Below are 17,493 nucleotides of genomic sequence, written 5' to 3' on the forward strand. Positions count from 1 at the left end.
CTCTGGGCTGTAGAGGGCTCTCATTGATAGCACCACCTTTTCTCATTGGTCTTTTATTATTTATATTTATGTTAGTATATGTAAAAGAAAAGAACTCGAGGCCAAATGGTGTCTTAGGGCACAGATGAGCAAAAAAAAAAAAAAAAAAAAAAAAAAAAAATCAGCTGGGAAGGAAATATAGCTGAAAGAAGAATTATTAAAAATGCTCTCTAAACTGTCTCCAAGAAGTGTTTATCGTAGGCCTGTTCTTTAGTTTTGAAGTACACAAAAGTAGTAGGTCACCTGTGGGTACACCTTGCTACTTACCTCCAGGGCAGGTTGTCCAGTGCCTGCCTACTGCTGTGTCTGTGCTGTTGCTTAACATGCCCCAGAAACAAGATATGCTGAGCTGTACCGTTAGTGTGTGCTTATCCCAGTGAGCTGGCTGACCATCGCCAGCTCAAGTCCTTGACCCAGAGCGGCACCGGTCACTACCTAACCACCTGGTGACTGTTCCATTCTTAAGGCATCAAAAGAGGTGTATGGAGGACAGTAAGCCAGGTTTGGTGGAAATCTGTTGCCCCCTGTCAACTTTCTCCAAGGGGCAGGGTGGGGGCTGTGTTTCTGAGAGGACAAGAAAGGCTTTCCAAAATGTGCAGCTTCTCTCAGGACCCTGAATGAACTCATGAGAAATCACAGCGCTAAGAAGCTAACGCAGAACTAAGCACATACTGCCTCCCTAATGAGTCAAGTCCAAAGGGTACACATGGCTTTTACGCAGCGTGCTGTGTTTGTTGCTCTGTGCTTCACTAAGGTAGAACACATAGTAAAACCATACCTGTGGCAGCACAAAAACAGTGACATAGCCACACTGATGGTAAGGGCAGCAAAGGCAGGGACTGTGAGGGCTGAGTGTCTTTTGACACCCAGTCCCCTCTATGGAGGTGAAACGCTTCAACACCATGACACAAATGCTGCCAATCTTTGCACCAGACTTGGGATGTGTGACCGAGAGTGGAACGTGTATAGGCTGGGGAGCTGGGTGAGGGGTGTTCATCCTTTACCTGGTCCTTTAGTTCTGACAGCTGGCCAGAGAGATTGGTGACAAGCTTCATGGTGGACTCCAGCTTCTCCTGCAGGTTCCTCAGCTCGTTCTGCTCCCCCTCAGAATCGCTGCTGACCAGGGACATGGCTCTCATCCTGGGGAACCAATCAAGGTTTCTTTCCTAGGATCCACAAAGGGGGAAAAAGTGGGAGTTACTTCTAAGGGTGGAGACAAGAAGAGCCATCTTTTCACGCCGTCCTTCCCATGGGCCATCTCTCATGCTGTTAATCTCTGCCTGTCCTAGAAGTAATAACGGTTTGAGTTTGGAGGCCAGCGGTTGACATCAGGGGTCTTTCTCATTTGCTCACCACTTTTTGTTTTCCTCTTTTGGGGACAGGTCTCATTATGCACTACAGACTGGTGCAAAAGTATTTCGACCAGGCTGGCCTTGTCTCTCAGACACCTGGCTGCCTCTGCCTCACAAACACTGAGATTAAAGGTGTGCATTACTATGCCTGGTCTGCTTCATTCTTTTGAGAAAAGGTCTCACTGCAAGTGAACTCCCCAACTTGGCTAGACTCACTGGCCAGCAAGCCCCAGGGATCCCCACATCTCTGAGGTCACAAGGGCATGCCGCTTTTTCTGACGTTTTACGTGCGCTCTGGGAATCCAAGTACAGGTTCTTATGCTTGGGCAGCAAGCACTTAGCTCACTGAGCCATCTCCCTAGCCTAGCAAAGTTGCGATTAACACAACGGGACTCTTAATTCTTAGAAGAGGAAAGTATTGCAAAGTTAACTATAAGGGGAGAGTGGGCTATCCTAAGTGCAACAGTGGACACCACCACCATGGCTCCTGTCTTTGCCACTGCAGCTCTTGTCTTTGCAAAATTATATGGCTGGCAAAGCCTTGCTTCAGATTGGGGCAAAGCATGCATAACAACAGACTTTAGTACTTTTAAAGTTACCATTCAGGGGCACTGAATACATTACATTGATGCACCATAGCCCACAACAGGACGTCTCATTTTACCCAGCTGAAATCCCACTCCCTTTAACCACCCCTTGAAGCCACCATCTGTTTTCTCTCTGTTCCTGAGCCTTTGACTACTGTAGGTACCTCATACTGTGCTGTACTCAAAAAGAATTACACTGGAAAAAAATCTGCAGGAAGTGCTCACCTGTTCTGGCATATAAATGGACAAATGTGAATGTGCTTGGGTAAAGGGATTGTTTTAACAGACTGAAGATGAGGCACAGGCTCCTCAATCCATTTCCAGTTTGAGAGCTTATGGAAAGTATCCCCTGTGTTCCCTCCAGCCTGCAGTGGGCGATAGATGCTGCCCACTGTACAAGGCAGGGACATTTTGCTGCATGCCCTACCCAGCTCCATCCTTTTGATGTTTTTAGCCTGCCTCTCACCTCTGGATAGCAGAATAGGGCTTTTCCCTCTCTCACCTCACTTCCTCCTGCCTATGATGCCCGTCTTCTGAACAGCATGCCTTGTACTCAGGCTCTGAACAGAGGGGCAGGAATGAATATCAAGATCCAGGGGAACTGACTCATTTCGGATCTAGCCAGTGTCATTCTCACCTGGACCACTTTGATCTTATCAGTATACACTGCATACATGTTCAACACACCCCTGCAAGTAAGAACAATGTACTATTGTTGCTTTGATCTACTACAGGTTCTCAGCATTTTTATGGGAGTCAGTCTTTTCTGATACAGATTATTTTTTGTTGTAAATCATATAGTCTCTGCTACAACCACTGTTGCCCCCTTCAAGATAGCTTATAGGCATTATGTAAAAGAGAAGATGCAGCTGTATGCCAATAAGACACTATTTACAAATGCTGGTGGCTTACTGGGTTTGGACTGTGGACTAGTATTGGCCAACCTCTGTTGTATATAACAGAGCGGGTCAGTATCTTGAAATAAAAAACAATACTCTGCCAGACCCAAGTCTGGATATGGCATATCAGTTGAGACCACGAAACTGTTTTCAATTAAGGTGATACTGCAGGAGAAGCCATGCTAGGGCCAGGTGCAAAATAAACACAGAAGGCAAGTCACAAAGTAGCACATCTCTTTTTCCTGGGGGAAGGGGAGCACGGTCTCCTGTATCCCAGAGTGGCCTTAAACTCATAGTGAAGCTAAGGTGACCCTGAACTCATGATCCTCCTGCCTCTATGTCCCGACTGTTGGAATTATAGCTGTGTACCACCATGTCCGCTTATGTGGCTGTGGAAAAGCATTCTAACCACTGACCTATACCCCTAGCTCAGTCGCACCTCAGAACACCAGGGGAGTCCAGGAACGCATCCCCAGGAGCTCTCACTACCCTGTAAGGTGAGGGCTGGAACCCCCTCTATGGAGTGACTAGACCAAGCAGTCAGTCAGCGTTTGTGTGGGGATGGAGGGATCTTTCATGGGCTCTACTCAAGCGAGCTGAAGTAGTTAGCTTACAGTTTTTCTTTTCTGCTGAAGGAGAAAAAAACAGCAGAGCCTGCCCTGCTGTACCCCATGGAAAACATTCATGCCACCCTATGTTCATTTTAGTCTATTTCTTATCAGAGTGACAGGGAAAAGATCAGCCCATACCACATCCCTCTTCAAAGCCACTAGCTTAAGACTCTGACGTGTTTCTCTGCCTGTAATCAGTTTGCTATGGAACAGCTTCAGTGACCTACTGTGGAGGAGATTCTAGAGGTCTGTGTCCATCATTCAGACATAACGCTTCATGTTCCCACCAAGGAAACGTCTCATATTTAAGGACTAAAATGCTGAGGGAGAAATGAACTTCATATTTAAGAAGACAGTAGGCTGTGGCAAGTGGGCCATAAACTCTAGCCTCTGTGAAGGGATAGAGGGATGGTGAGGACTGGCTGACAAAGTCATGATCCCAACACTATCCCATAGGCCATCATCCCCATCAAAGGCCACAGAGACCCAGCCTCACTGCTATAATCTGTTATAGAATTATCCCAGGGAAGGAGAACACAGATCCCAAGTCCTGCTGTTGCTGTCAAGCTCTGAAGAAAGCATGGATACATCAGCAGCTGGGATGCAGTGGGGTGACAGATCCCACCACACAGATGTGAGCAACTACAGTTCTGACTTGGGTATACAAGATGGGACTAAAGCCCATTTTTTCAAATAAGATCTTAAGAATTAGCTGTGAGTGGTGGAGTAGGCCTTTAATCCCAGCACAGCCCTGGCCATTACACAGAGAAACTCTATCTTGAAAAACCAAAATCGAAACACACACACACACACACACACACACACACACACACACACACACACACCCCAAAAACAAAAACAACCATAAAGAAAAAAAAAAACCCAAACAACAGAAAACAATAACACCAAAACAAAAAGCCCTTAATTTGTATTTACAAATTGCGTTATAACTGAATGGGTGAGCATCTTATGGTGATTTGAGCTCAAGTATGTATAAACATAAACTGTAGGAGCCCTTATTTCATGTGCTTGGCACTGAGGATGGTGCAATGGCCACACAGACATGGTTACTACATCTGGGTCATGGGAGCTCTTTAGAAGTAGACATGTTTGCCTTGGACACCTAAGTAGGAAGAAGCAGGGTTTCCATCTCTAGGTGCCTGCAAAGGGAATGAGGAAAGTAGACGTTAGGTATGAAAAAAGCAGGCTTCGCGGAGTCAAATGAGCAGTAGAGAGAAAAGAACCAATGCCTGGTGACCAGCTACCGAGCATCCTTTGCAAAGAAGGCCTGATGGAGGCCAGCACCAGGCTCTGAAGGGAACGAGCATTGAGTGTGTCCTCAATAGAGCAGGGCATAGGTGTAACGGATCATCAGCGTGGCTGGACATGGAGGTGAGAGCAGATGGGCAAGGTAGCTTGGACGGTAGCTGTACAAGGGAGGGTCTGGGATAGGAAGAAAGATAGGAGCTAAACGTGAAGCTGGAAATGAAGGAAAGAAAAGGGAAGCTGATGTTAGAGAAGAAACTCTGCCTTACCAGATGAGGGCATGCACACTGAGCAGCTACCACGGGCTCGTCTGGGATTAACTTAGTGAGGCTCTGCAAACAGATGCTCCAAGGCCAAATTGGTAGCGAACTCATCTAAGGTCAGGCTCTCAAATGCCCCATGTGCTTAGTAACCCTTTCATGAAAAGAGAAGACAGATTCCCAAAGAGTCCATGTAAATGAGGTCTTCAAAAGAGTCATGCATGGGTGCACACACAGCTTTGAGTTTAAGGAACTGTAATACCTGACTGAGCAATGACAGACTACAGTGAGACTGTGCTACTGCCAATGCCCACCTTCTTCTGCAGCACATGTGATGTCCTCTCACCCCACCCGTCAGTTCCAGCAGTGCCCATGGGAACACATACAAACTGCACACACTTCTTCCACCCAAGTGTCCTTGACTGAACTTTGACTCATGCCTGCTCTGTACATGGGACGCTAGTGAGCCTGGGATATGAAGGCCGTGCTCAAGGAGTCCATAAAACCACGATAGAGGTAATGCGTCTGTAACCACAGTAAATTGAAAGATGCTGTGGAGTAGCATCCACGGTGTGTCTGCTGTGGGCAGCTGTGGGCCATGTGTCCCAGCCTTGGGCTAACCCTTCATTCTCCATTTCTTAGGAAGTCTGCCACGCAAAGGTAGGAAAAATGGTTTTCTGGGCTGTGACCCATTCACTGTAAATTCTCCTTCACTGCCTCCTTAAAATTTGTAGTGTGGAACTGGGGTAGGAGGAACCCCACTAAAATCCTAACCCACACCAGCCAAGTGCAGTGGAACACAATCGAGTCCTGTGGAGTACAGGTTCTACTGTTCTGCACCAAAATCGCATACTTAAATGTGAGATCCTTGGTATTGCCAGTATTTTAATTAATTAAATAATCACCTGGCTGTTAGGTCAAATCCTCAATTACGTAGTAGTTAAAATTAATTAGCAATGTTAGCCAAACACTTCTCTCAGTTTCCAGGTGGTTTTGCATGTGGCTCGGTAGGATGAGCTCCTGCTGGTTCCTCATCAAGAGGGTTCCAACCTATATGGAGAATCAAACTGAAAATATTCCAATCACTGTGAAAGTTCTGTGTGTATGTGTGCATACGTGTGTGCACGTGCGCACATGCGTATGTAGGGGTGTGAATGCAAATACTGGGACTTTATATGACATCACTAGCTTGTCACCCACTGCTCCTGTCACCCATGACTCTCTAGCCAGAGTGTGAAGGCATAGACATCCATCTTTGCAGATTCTTGTCCTCTGTGTAGATATCCTGTCTACATGCGATAAACAGCACGCCACTGTCTTGGTTTCTGCATTTTTGGGAAGGCCATCTTTAACCAAGACATTCTGTTTATAAATGAGTTCACACTGTGGGGAATGTGTGTGGTTTTGGGGTGGGGGGCACACAGCATCTGCCACTCTTGGTCTGATATGTCCCTTTCTGCTTCTCCTCCCTTGGCGTGCTGCTGGCATCTCACATGCCAATGCTATGAGGCACCGTCTGCCCTGGCCCTCCCACAATCCAGTCAGGCAGTTCCCATCATTGCAAATACTTCCTCTGTCAGAGCACACAGACTAACTGAAGCCACAGCCGGAAGCAGGCTAACCACAAGTGCTAAAGTTCTGGTTAGTTCTTTTCTAGGTAAAGTTGGAAAAGTCCCTGCAAAGGCAAACACTGAAGTTTTAGACACGGAGGTGGCACTGACCAGCCACTTCAACGTGTCCTTGAGTGTAAAGAGGGAAAGAGGGTGTGGGGGTGGGAGGGTGGGGAGCAGAGCCAGCGAGAGGAAGAGCAGAGGCGGGAGCACAGGAGGATGGGCTGTGTGCTGCCAGTGCTGAGAAGCAGGTGTTTTCTTCCCAAGTTCAAGTGAAGTTACTGTTCTGAGAAAGACTCCAGAGAATCCATCACCTCCTCAGAGGAAGCTGCTCAGGTGGAGAATTCTGTTTACTGCCTAAACAAGAGATCGAAGGCTACTTACCAAAGATTAGAAGACGAGGATTTGGGGGCAGGATGAAGGGTAAAACACATAGGTCATGAAAGAGAGGAAAAGTTCTAGAAAATGGAACTGTTGCTTTACTACCAAGTTATCCGCCCCCCCCCTCCCGGAAGAGTCTAGATGTAAAGACTATCTTTTCAACTCAGATGGTAGCTGCATCTCGATGTATTTTACCACACAAGAAGAGCAACATGAATAAAGACTGTAACGGGGAGGCCAGAAAATAGGCTAGAGTTCAGTCTTCAACTCCTCAGAATGCGTAGAGGAGGTGGCGGGAGACTGAAGGGAATACTTAATTTTGTCAAAGCAGGCATCGAGGATGCTCAGGGGTCTTGGAAGCCATTGCCCCTCTGGTGAGCAGTGCTGGATCATTAACCCTGGGGAAGAAAGTAACTTTCCTTTAGACTGCATTTGCTCCTTATGCTCAGTGACTTTGAAATTATTACATCAAACCCCCTAGAAAATAAATTCAAACTTGGTGGTACTAGGAACATGAGTGGGGCAGATGGTGTCCAGAGGCCTTTAGGGCAGTGAAACTCTCCTGTAGGATTCTGTAATCAAAAACCACACGTTTTTCCAAAAACACTGGATGTGTCACAAACAGCAAGAGCCATCCTAGTGCACACTGTAACCTTCACAACAGTGTCACAGTATTTGTATGTCAGCTGCTGTATATATTGCTCAAAAATGCTCATTTTTAATCAGTCCAACTGGAGAGAAGAAAAAAAGGAAGGGAAGGGAGGAAAGAGAAAGGGAGGAGGTGAGACATGGGAAGATGTACTTCCTTCCCATTTTTCTGTAAACCTAAAATTGATCAATAAAAAAATTATAGTTTGTAAACTGAAAAAAAAAATTGATCTTCTACTTGGAATTTGATTACTACCTCAAGTAAGCTACTAGTAAGAACCCAGTCAACCTAAGGCACATCAATGTTGCTTTTTCTCAGCTCCTATACACTTCTACCCAAATTTTTGACTGTGAAAAGAGTAATGGCCTGGGTCAGAAGCTAGGCAGAGTCAGAGGCGTGACTTTCTCCATGCACTCTGGACAGAATGAGTCAGCTCTTTTAGCTCAGGATTTCCTTCCTTCCTTCTTTCCTTTCTTTTTTTCTCTATCCCCCTCCTTCCTCCCTTCTTTTCTCTCTTAAAAAAAAAAGAGAGAGAGATCACCGGCTATTGCACTTGGTGACTGTAAGGATTAAATGGCTGTGAATGTGTCACCTAGACTCGATGGCCTTGTGCAAAAGTATTATAAATCAATAATGTTACTTGGCCAAGGCCACATAGCTCACTTAGAGGCCATACTGTAACTTAGATAGCAATTTGACTCCTACCTAAATTACTTTCTTTCTTTGGGGTAAGGCTTTGGAGACCTTGCTTTCTCTTTTACCATGAGGGTTGTCCAGGCTGCTCACAAGTTGAGGTGTTAATCTGTCTGTTTCTGAGCTTAGCATGACATTACCAAAACAGGCACATTATATAACCTTCAGCTGGGCTGCGATGACCTATTACCCTTCCTAGACTCAGCTAATAGTTGTTCTTGGATGATATAGCATAACAAAGACCAGTTCGTGCCGGCAGAGACAACCGCACCCATTTCTGATGAAATTCCTACCAATAGCCAGCTGCAGAATCATCCTTTCAAGTCAATCTGGGGTCACAGGTGGAGTGTGCCCTGAACACCCATGGGACTGTGAGAAGGCAGAGTGCACCATTGGGAGTGACACACCTGGGTCTTGGGCACCTGTGGTTGACACATTGAGTAAACCAGAGGTCAGAGAAAAGGAGGTGGGCCAGCTGCTTGTGCCAGGCAAGGCAGGGCTGGCCCTTTTGAGACATAATAAGATGCAATCTGGCCAAAAAAAAAAAAAAATCACCCTTTTCCTGAATACAGCATCCAAGCTGGCTTCTGACATGCTGCACAGGCAGCTTCCCTTGCATTTTCCACTGGCTGAGAACTGGCCAGAACATTCCTGAAGCTGGAGCAGGGGATCTTGGCAATTTTCAATGGTTTTCTGATTCTGTCTAGATTTTATGAGTTTTCAACTTAGACATGGTCGACCGAATCCAGTGTTTTCTTATTTGTTTTATATCTACTTTGATAACTAACTTCCTAAAATCTTTTGCTGAAAAAAAAAAAAAAACAGGGGATAGCATTTCTATCCATCTTTGAACAGACACATAGACATATAGGTGGGTACGGTGGCGCATGCCTTTAATCCTCACACTTGGGAGGCAGAGGCAGGCAGATACCTGTGACTTTAAGGCCAGAGAGGGCTACATAGTAAGACATATGCAGTCACACACATATCCAAACACCCACTCACCAGCAGCAGCAGTAGCAGCAGCAGATAGTTGCTTGATGTACCATTGTGTTCTTTCTGAGCTCTTTCCACTGGGTTTACAGAACAGAAAACTCAAGACAAGTTTGTTCAGGGTCATCGCTGTGCAGATATTCCGAAATCAGGCTAGAAATGTGCTGCCACTATTCCTACCCACAGGGCTCTCAAGGAATGGACCTGCTGACCCAAAGTGGTTTGCAGGGATGGTGCCACCTCTGAAGAATGCACGCCAGAGCTCACCGAGGAGATCCAGGCTTTCCAGCCTCCTCCATCCTCTCTAAATGGCGTCTCCTAACCTCCAGATACTCACAAGTCTGACGCACGGGTCTCCCCTGATACCACTTTGAAAGATATGCCACAGAGGTTTAGAGCTAACAAGGACATGAGAGCACCACGCCTAATTTTCTTCTCCTTTACGGAACAGACACTAAAGAGAAGGTGTATTAAGGTGATAACCCAGAGTCCTGTCCTCCCATGTAACCTCTGTGTATCCAAGTCCTTCCCCATGATCCCTGCAGGCATTCACTATAAAAAGACGGTCTTATTATTTTTTTCAATAGATTCACTTGATAAAGATAGCAAATTTCAGGGATTTCCCACGTTGAGGTTTATACCTCTTTATAGACTTTTTTTTTTTTAAGTGGCTGTACACTGTGGGGCCTGCTTGGTATTTAGAACCATCAGGAATGAATGCAGGGATTAAGGTAAAAGAGTTACAGATGTAGCCAGCTCAGTGGACTGTGTAGTGGAGGAAAGAACAGGAGGGTGGCTCAGTTCTTTTTCTCTTTAGTTTATTAGATCTGTCTTGTTAGGTGGTATGTGTAACTGTTTATTTGTGGGCATATGCACATGAGCTCTTCTGGGTGGTGCAACACACTCTCCGTGCCTCTATCTCACCTTTGCAGGTACAAGCCTCACACTCTGCAGCCTGGGAGACTAGTGTCTCAGTCAGGTGGCCCCACTCCCTATGCTCTCCTCCAGCATTTCAGCTCCTTTAGGACAGATGATGGTTCTGCTCCACTTTCTGTGAGACCCCAGCTAGCATACAGGCAGGGGGAAATCCAGAGCATATTGGAGCCACGTGCAGAACTGCAGGCCGGATGCCCTGTGCTTCCCAACACCAGAAAGGTGTCCGTGAAATACACAGGAAAGAGGAGGTGGCCCTACCCCCTCTACACCAGAGGACAGAACATGTTATGAAGTTAGGTGGGGAAACTTAAGCTCAGCAAGTCCTTTGTGCAGCTGCCACCAACAGGAACCCAAGCTCGAGCACAGCGGGTGGGGTGGGAGCCTGGCTGGCTGGCTGGCTAGCTGGCTGACTGGCTGGGAGGCGCGTTGAATGGTGCTGACACACAGTTTCCAGCCACCGAGAAGACAGTGCCAAATCCTTCTCCACTTCTCTTTCACCCTGATATTCTTGAACTTGGCCATGGTGTTGGCTAACTCCAGGAGGCATTCTGGGAATTGTATTTAGAGGGCAGCACAGGCTGTCTCCTCACTTATGGCAGCTAAGGGCTTTCACCAATGCATATGGCCTCCCAGGTTGGGCACGGAGCTGTTGCCATGGCATTGCGGATACTGAAACATTGATATCGCTGCCCCAGGAACTTATCAAGACACTCCCTTCCTCTTAGCATCCTCCCTTGATTTCGAGAATCAAAGTCCAAACCCCTTACTATATGCCTGAATGGAGCAATGGGGTGTCAATGTCACATTACCAATGCCAGACAAAGCAGACTTTGTGAAAACTCAGGCAAGACAGGTCAGGGTGGAGCTGGCTGCATGCTCTGCCAGGCTCTGCTCCCTGAGTTGCATGTTGTACATGGCTAGCAGGGGCTCTGATATTAAGGCAGCCTAACTCTAATTTCTCTAATGGCGTCTACCCCGATGGCTGTGACATTTCATATGCATTTCCTTATGCTGGGCAGCCTTTTCTCCACAGACATCCAGGGCCTTTCGCTCTGGTCCACAGAGGCTACATCCCAGCTCTTAGACTATCCTTGGCAGAAGCTATTGTGCATGTGCTGAAGAGTGCCCAGTCTGCAGACTATGCAGCACTGTGCTCTCTCAGGTCAAGCAAAGTGCAAGCCTTGGGCCAGTTCTGCTTTACAACAGAAGGGAGTGACACATAGGCAGAGGCGGGCGGGCACTCACTGCCCATTCTGATCTTTTAACCCTGCCAACAGTTGCCTTCTGACTGTTTACTTCCTGTGTCTTCTTACCAACTACAGACAAACAAGCCAGGGCCAGCTCTCCTATTGTGGTCCAGTTATCTCACCGTGGTTCCTCAGAGACCTTTTGTACTGCACATTTTGCTAAAACAGTTTATTTGCTTAGAACATTCACTGAACAGACCTTTTCAGGGGGAAAAAAATTATCACCTTGCTTTTTCCATACAAATTGCACTGGGGTTTTAAGGAAGGCATTTTCCAAGAATACAAAGCTCCAGCCTCTCCCCTGCTGGGCAGAAGTGCTCCACTACCTGAGTGGGGATTACCAGAGGTGAATCCACAGCTGTGAGAAAGATTCTGCTTGGGGCTTAAAGGATGCCAGATCAGACATTCTCCTGCTTAATTGTCACTGAGTGAAGCTCCTGGTCGTGAGTCACCTGGGTGTGGAAGCTGGGCAGCCTGGTAGTTCTGAGGGCTCCTCTCTACCCTCTCTGCTTAGATTCCTTTCTCTTCCCCCCAGATCTGGGCACCAAGGCATATCCATTCTTCGGCATCTCAGGTGTAAGTGAGGGTAGGGCTGTGTATCATATATTCCAGATAACTTTACCAGAGCTGTGTACTCTGCCCCACCCCCTGTCTTATCTACACGCTCTAGTACTTGAGGTGGTACTTGAGGGAGCCATGCTGGCCGTCCACAGCTTTGAGAATTAAATCCATCTAACCACAATGCTCGAGCCCTGCTGATTTATGCATTAGCCAGCCAGCATTACCTAGGAGATCCTCTTTCAGGCTCTCCTCCCTACCCCCATGGGGCCTTTTCTCCCTCTTTTTAAAAGTGATTAATTCCATACACTAGGGAGATGAGGCAGCCAGATGACAAAGGCTGCAGGCTCCTGACCTGGAGGTCTGTGTATGAGATGCACAGACAATCCCATTTGTAAGCGTACCTGGATGTGTGGGTCAAAGCAACCTGAGGCTGGTCCAGTCTCTGGTCTAGCTGTGTGACCCTGCAGAGGCTGCTTTATAATGACTGGAGTTCCTATGCAAAAAGGCAACCTCCCCCATCCATCCATCCATCCATCCATCCATCCATCCATCCTTCCTTCCTTCCTTCCATCCATCCATCCATCCATCCATCCATCCATCCATCCATCCATCCTCCATTCCATTCCATCTGAGCTTCCAGGGGCTATGTGAGATCACTCTGCAGTCACAGCTTGCCTGGGGACTGAGGTGATAAAGGCAACATAATTTCTATATATTAATCTGCATATGAGTCACAGCACTATCACCATCAGGGGCTGCAACGAAGGGTCAGGTCTACTGGTGACCCAAGAGTAATTTCAGGACTCAGTCCCAGAACTCTGAGACCATCCTCTGAATCAGCAGAAGCCCCAGTGACACTGGAGAAAGGAGACAACACTGGGATCTGTCCACACAGGATGTTATTAAAATCAAGATGGCTTGGTGACAGTGAGCCAGCAGCCAAGGGATGGAACTTTGAGGAAACTCCCAACAGCTCTTCCTTCTGTCACCCAGTGGCCCTCTGTTTGCTGGCTGGTGTGCGTAGGCCTGCCCACCAGCTGTTGCCCTCCACACCATCTTGTCTTATCTGTCTAGCCCCAGATGGGTGTTTCAAATTTACATACCAGATGCTCAATGGGTCAGTGGTGCTCTGTGACGTGTCGGGGACTGCATGCCTGAGAAGGAGCGGGGCTGACACTCAAACCAGCACCTTCTGTTCCCGAACCCAGTCTCTGGGTAGGGATGGGCCTCACGGGAACAGCACTACTGACATGAGAGAGGAGATGACCAAAAGGAGAGGGATGAGGAGGTATGTCATGTTATGCTTGGGTGAATGGCTGGGACTTTCTCAACTGGAATATAGCGCTTCCTTCTTTTCCCTCTAGGGCTAGCAAGGAATGTACAACTGTTCTGGACGGAGAGGAAAGGCTTTGTTACCCTGACTGTGGGACGTTTCTTGACTGAACTAGGAAAGGTGATATAGCTGACCTAGTGAGCCTGTCTCATGGGGGATTGTTTGGTGTGATAAAAGGTCTCATGTAGCCCAGGCTGGCCTTAAGCTCCTGCAGTCTTGTCTCCACATCCCAAGTGCTTGGCTTACAGGTGTGAGTGACTACATAGTTGGCTGTTACAGTTTCATGCAGGTTGGCCATTACCAAAGAAGGAAGTGTGCCTCTGGGGCTGAATGTAGGCCAAGGGGTCCTATGCTCAGTACTCAGGCAACCTCCCCTCCTGTCCATCCATGTTCATTCATGGCCAGCTGACCTGCTTTCTCCCTAGGTCACATTCCACTAGCCAAATGCTAGCTTTGGGAGACAAGGCCTGTTTTCTAGGCCTGATGTGTGTCTGAAAAGATGCTGTCCTTGAGGTACTGGAAAGTTCTTTTACCTTCTGAATGGTCACCTGAGGCTTCCTACCTGGTCTTCTGCATGGCCGTTAGCAGATGTTACTGAGCAGATCTTCTCGAAGCTCTGGAATCTTAACTGATAGGCTCAAGGAGAGTGGCGGGAGATTTAAACATCATCTTCCCCCATCAAGCAAATGGTGTCCTTCCTGAGGACCACCTACCACTAAAGAGCCTTGTACAAAGATTCTTTCAGAGACATGAAGCGTTCAGGAGAGGGTGAGCCCTGCCAGACTTCCCTTCCATCTCTGACCACCGTCCTCCTGTAGTAACAACAGTGTCCAAGGCTTGTCTTGTCCTGTTACACAACCTGGTTTCCCGCTCAGAATCAAATGAGTCGGAGCTATTTGGGAGATCTTCTGACCATAGCAGCGTCCACAGAGCATGAGCTCATGGGTTACAGCACAGGCATGTGACCTGCTCACCTGCAGCTCTGGGGGGCTAGGAGACTGGCATCCCTGAGTGGCAGAGCTGGGCACTCTCAGACCCTGTCCTGCCATGGCTAGTTCTCCACACCAGGGATTCATGAAGCACCAAGTTGAATTGCCACCACAAACAACACTGGCAAAGGGCTCTGCCTTCTGGCTGGTGGCTCTGACGTCCTCCTGCACAAGCATCTGACTCCCCAGCAGTGCCGACATGCAGAATTAACCCTCTGACGCCCAGGATTTTCATGCTTTCTGACAAGGCACCTTATCCAATGGAAACATGGAATAGACCGGAAGCCTAATAAATGCCGAGGTCCTTGGAGCACTGACTGCCAAGGACTCTGAGCAGCTTTGCGGCAGGCAAGGGCTTGCTCTGTTCTTAATCCCAGTCAAGTGACTGCTCACAAGATTTCACTAAGTCTCCATGACTGAGATAGAAGCCCCGAAGAGCACCAGACTTCTCTAGGACCATAACAGAAGGCGATTAACAGAAAGCTCCATAACGGGCCCTGGAAAGATTAAAAGACAGGACACGGCCAGATGCTTTAGAGAGGAGAAAAGTCCAGGTCACCACCCATGGATGTGGCTCTGTGTGTGGCAGTGTGCAGGCTGATAAAACATGGGCTTATTTGCCACTGTCAACTCCTGGAGGAAGAGACTCTGAGGACTGGCATGTCATTAGAGGGTTTGGCCCCGGTGGGAACTGGCTCTTTCTGTCTCGGCTCCTCACTTCCTCCCGTCTGCCCAGGTCTCATCAGCACCCTGCGTGCTTCCTCCCATCAGAGTTCTACTGAAGCTGATTTCTGAAGCCCTGCCTTAACACCTTCTAAGCCAGCTGTGAGCAGGCAGTGCCCCCAGCCTTACATTTATCTCCATCTATCCTGCAGTGCCGCCCACAGACTCATGTGGTAAAGGCTTGGCCTTCAACTGCAATATCAAATCACTGAGAGGTGACTGTATTATGACCGCTGTCTTAATCAATGGATTAATCCAAAGAGTGGCTAATAATTTTGATGGCATCATTTGAAGGTGGTAGAATCATCCAGAAGTAGAGCCTAGTTGGAGGAAGTAGGTCACTGGGAATTTCACTGTATAGTTTGTGCGCTGCTCTCTACCTCTCCCTCCCCAACCCCTTCCCCTCCATGCATGTGTGCTTATGAGTAATCACCTGGAGTCTGAAGGTTCCCATTGGGTGTTATCTTGGCTCTGTCAACTTTGCCTCAGCCTATAGTCACCTGAGAAGGAAGTCTCGATTGAGGAACTGCTCAGGTAGAGTTGGCCTATGGGCATGCCTTTGAGACATTTCTTTGGCTGCTAATTTATGTAGGAGGTCCCTGCCTACTGTGAGTGGCAGCATTCCCTGGGCTGGCAGCCGTGGGCTATAAGACAGCTAGTTAAGTATGAGCCTGTGAGGAAGGCAGCAAGCAGCATTCCCCCAATGTTTCTGTTTCGAGCTCCTGCTTGAGTTCCTGCCCTTAATTTCCTCAATGATGGACTGTGATCTGAAAGTATAAGCCAAACAAGCCCTTTCCTTTTGGTCAGTGTCTTACCACAAAAACAGAGGATATGAGAACAGGTGTTCTCCTCTATTGCCTTCCATGTCTTTCACTGATGCTACTGCTCATCACTTGTTAGTCCATCTGACTAGCAAGCTCCAGGGATGTGCCTATCTCTGCGCTTTGAAGCCTGGGCTGTAGGCATGCACCACCAAGCCTGACTTTTGATATGGGTGCTGGGATCTGAGCCCAGGTCGTCATGCTTGTACAGTACATACTCTACTCATCGACCCATCTTCCTGGCCCAGAATCTGCCTTTGAAGGATGATAGCTCTTTCTGGTCTCTGGTCTCCAAGAAGTGAGCAACTCTGCCATACCCTTCTCCCACAGTGCTTTGTGTTTCACCTCAACTCATAAACAAGTGAGCCAGCTAACCAGGGACCAAAACACCTGAAATTGAACCAAAACAAACCTCTCCTTTTTAGGTTGTGTGTGTCAGGCATTTGTCACAGTAAAGAAAGAGCGAACTATACAACCCTTGCTCTTGATGGCGTGAGCTTTCTTTTGCTCTCTGCTCACCTCTGGCTCCTCTCTCTCTATCTTCCCTCTTTCCAGGGAAGAAATGTCCTTTACGGAAGCATGTTCTGCTATTCTTTCCCCTTACCCGAGACCATTCTCCATCCCAGTGCTGCATGCTGGGTAGTTGTAGTGACCATATATTGCTAGATAGAGAAGAACTGTACACGTGGCAAGGGCTACATACAGAAAAGACAGGCAACCCTTTCCCTCAGCAGGCACACAACTAGTCTTTATGGTAGTTTCTGTGTGTGCACATGTGTGTGTGAGTGCACTCACCCATGTGTGCACGTCAGGCCAGAAACTGACATCAAGCGCCTTCTATTGCTTTCCATCCTTTTTAGAAAAGCTTTCTTCCCTACCCCCTTTTTATGTGCATAACTGTTTTGTCTGCATGTTTGTATGAGCACCCAGCTGGTGCCCGTGGAGGCCAGAAGTGGATGTTAAATCCCCTGGTACTGGAGTTACAGGCAAGGGTAGCAAGTATTCTTAGCTACAGATCCATCCATCTCTTTAGCCCCTATATCCTACTTTTAAAAAATCATTTACTTATTATGTTTATTATTTATGTTATATTTATTTAGTTAGTTATCTTGTTATCCTTAGACCATGGTGGTCTAAAGAATTAAACTCAGATCATCAGGCTTGGTGGCAACTGACTTTCCGCACTGAGCCATCTTGCCCACATTCCATATGAGTCTTTGGGGCAGGGCCTCTAGCTCAATGCAGACCTCACCGATTACCTACACTGGTTGGCCAAGGTGCTCCAGGGAGTTGCCTGTCTAGAGTCACAGACAAGTGCCACCAGCTCTGTTTTTTCCATAGATGCTGAGATCTGACCTTAGGCTCAGAAACTCAGCTCAGCAAGCATTTGGCCCACAGAGTGGTGTCCCCCAGTCCTTGGGTGGTAAGCGCTTAAGTTAGTGTATTTTGCGTTTTCTGCTCAATGTTTACCACTTGAAGGGTAATTCACAGACTTGTATTATTGGCCCCCCAGGGAGGCTGCAAGGAGTGTTTAAATCCTGTC

General features: G+C 47.6%; 1 protein-coding gene across 15 annotated transcripts in view; it reads right to left on the minus strand.

Annotated features, from left to right (window-relative positions):
* Positions 1-17,493, minus strand: part of ITPR1 (inositol 1,4,5-trisphosphate receptor type 1) — a 357,780-nt gene that overhangs the window by 7,554 nt on the left and 332,733 nt on the right. For all 15 annotated transcript variants that reach the window (XM_084765480.1, XM_084765471.1, XM_084765479.1 and 12 more), the window contains one exon: positions 1,044-1,205. In XM_084765480.1, coding sequence (XP_084621606.1) covers positions 1,044-1,205 — 162 coding nt within the window. The remainder of the gene's footprint in view (positions 1-1,043; positions 1,206-17,493) is intronic.

Source organism: Acomys minous (assembly GCF_964271855.1).
Source record: "Acomys minous genome assembly, chromosome: 17".
Classification (NCBI taxonomy): domain Eukaryota; kingdom Metazoa; phylum Chordata; class Mammalia; order Rodentia; family Muridae; genus Acomys; species Acomys minous.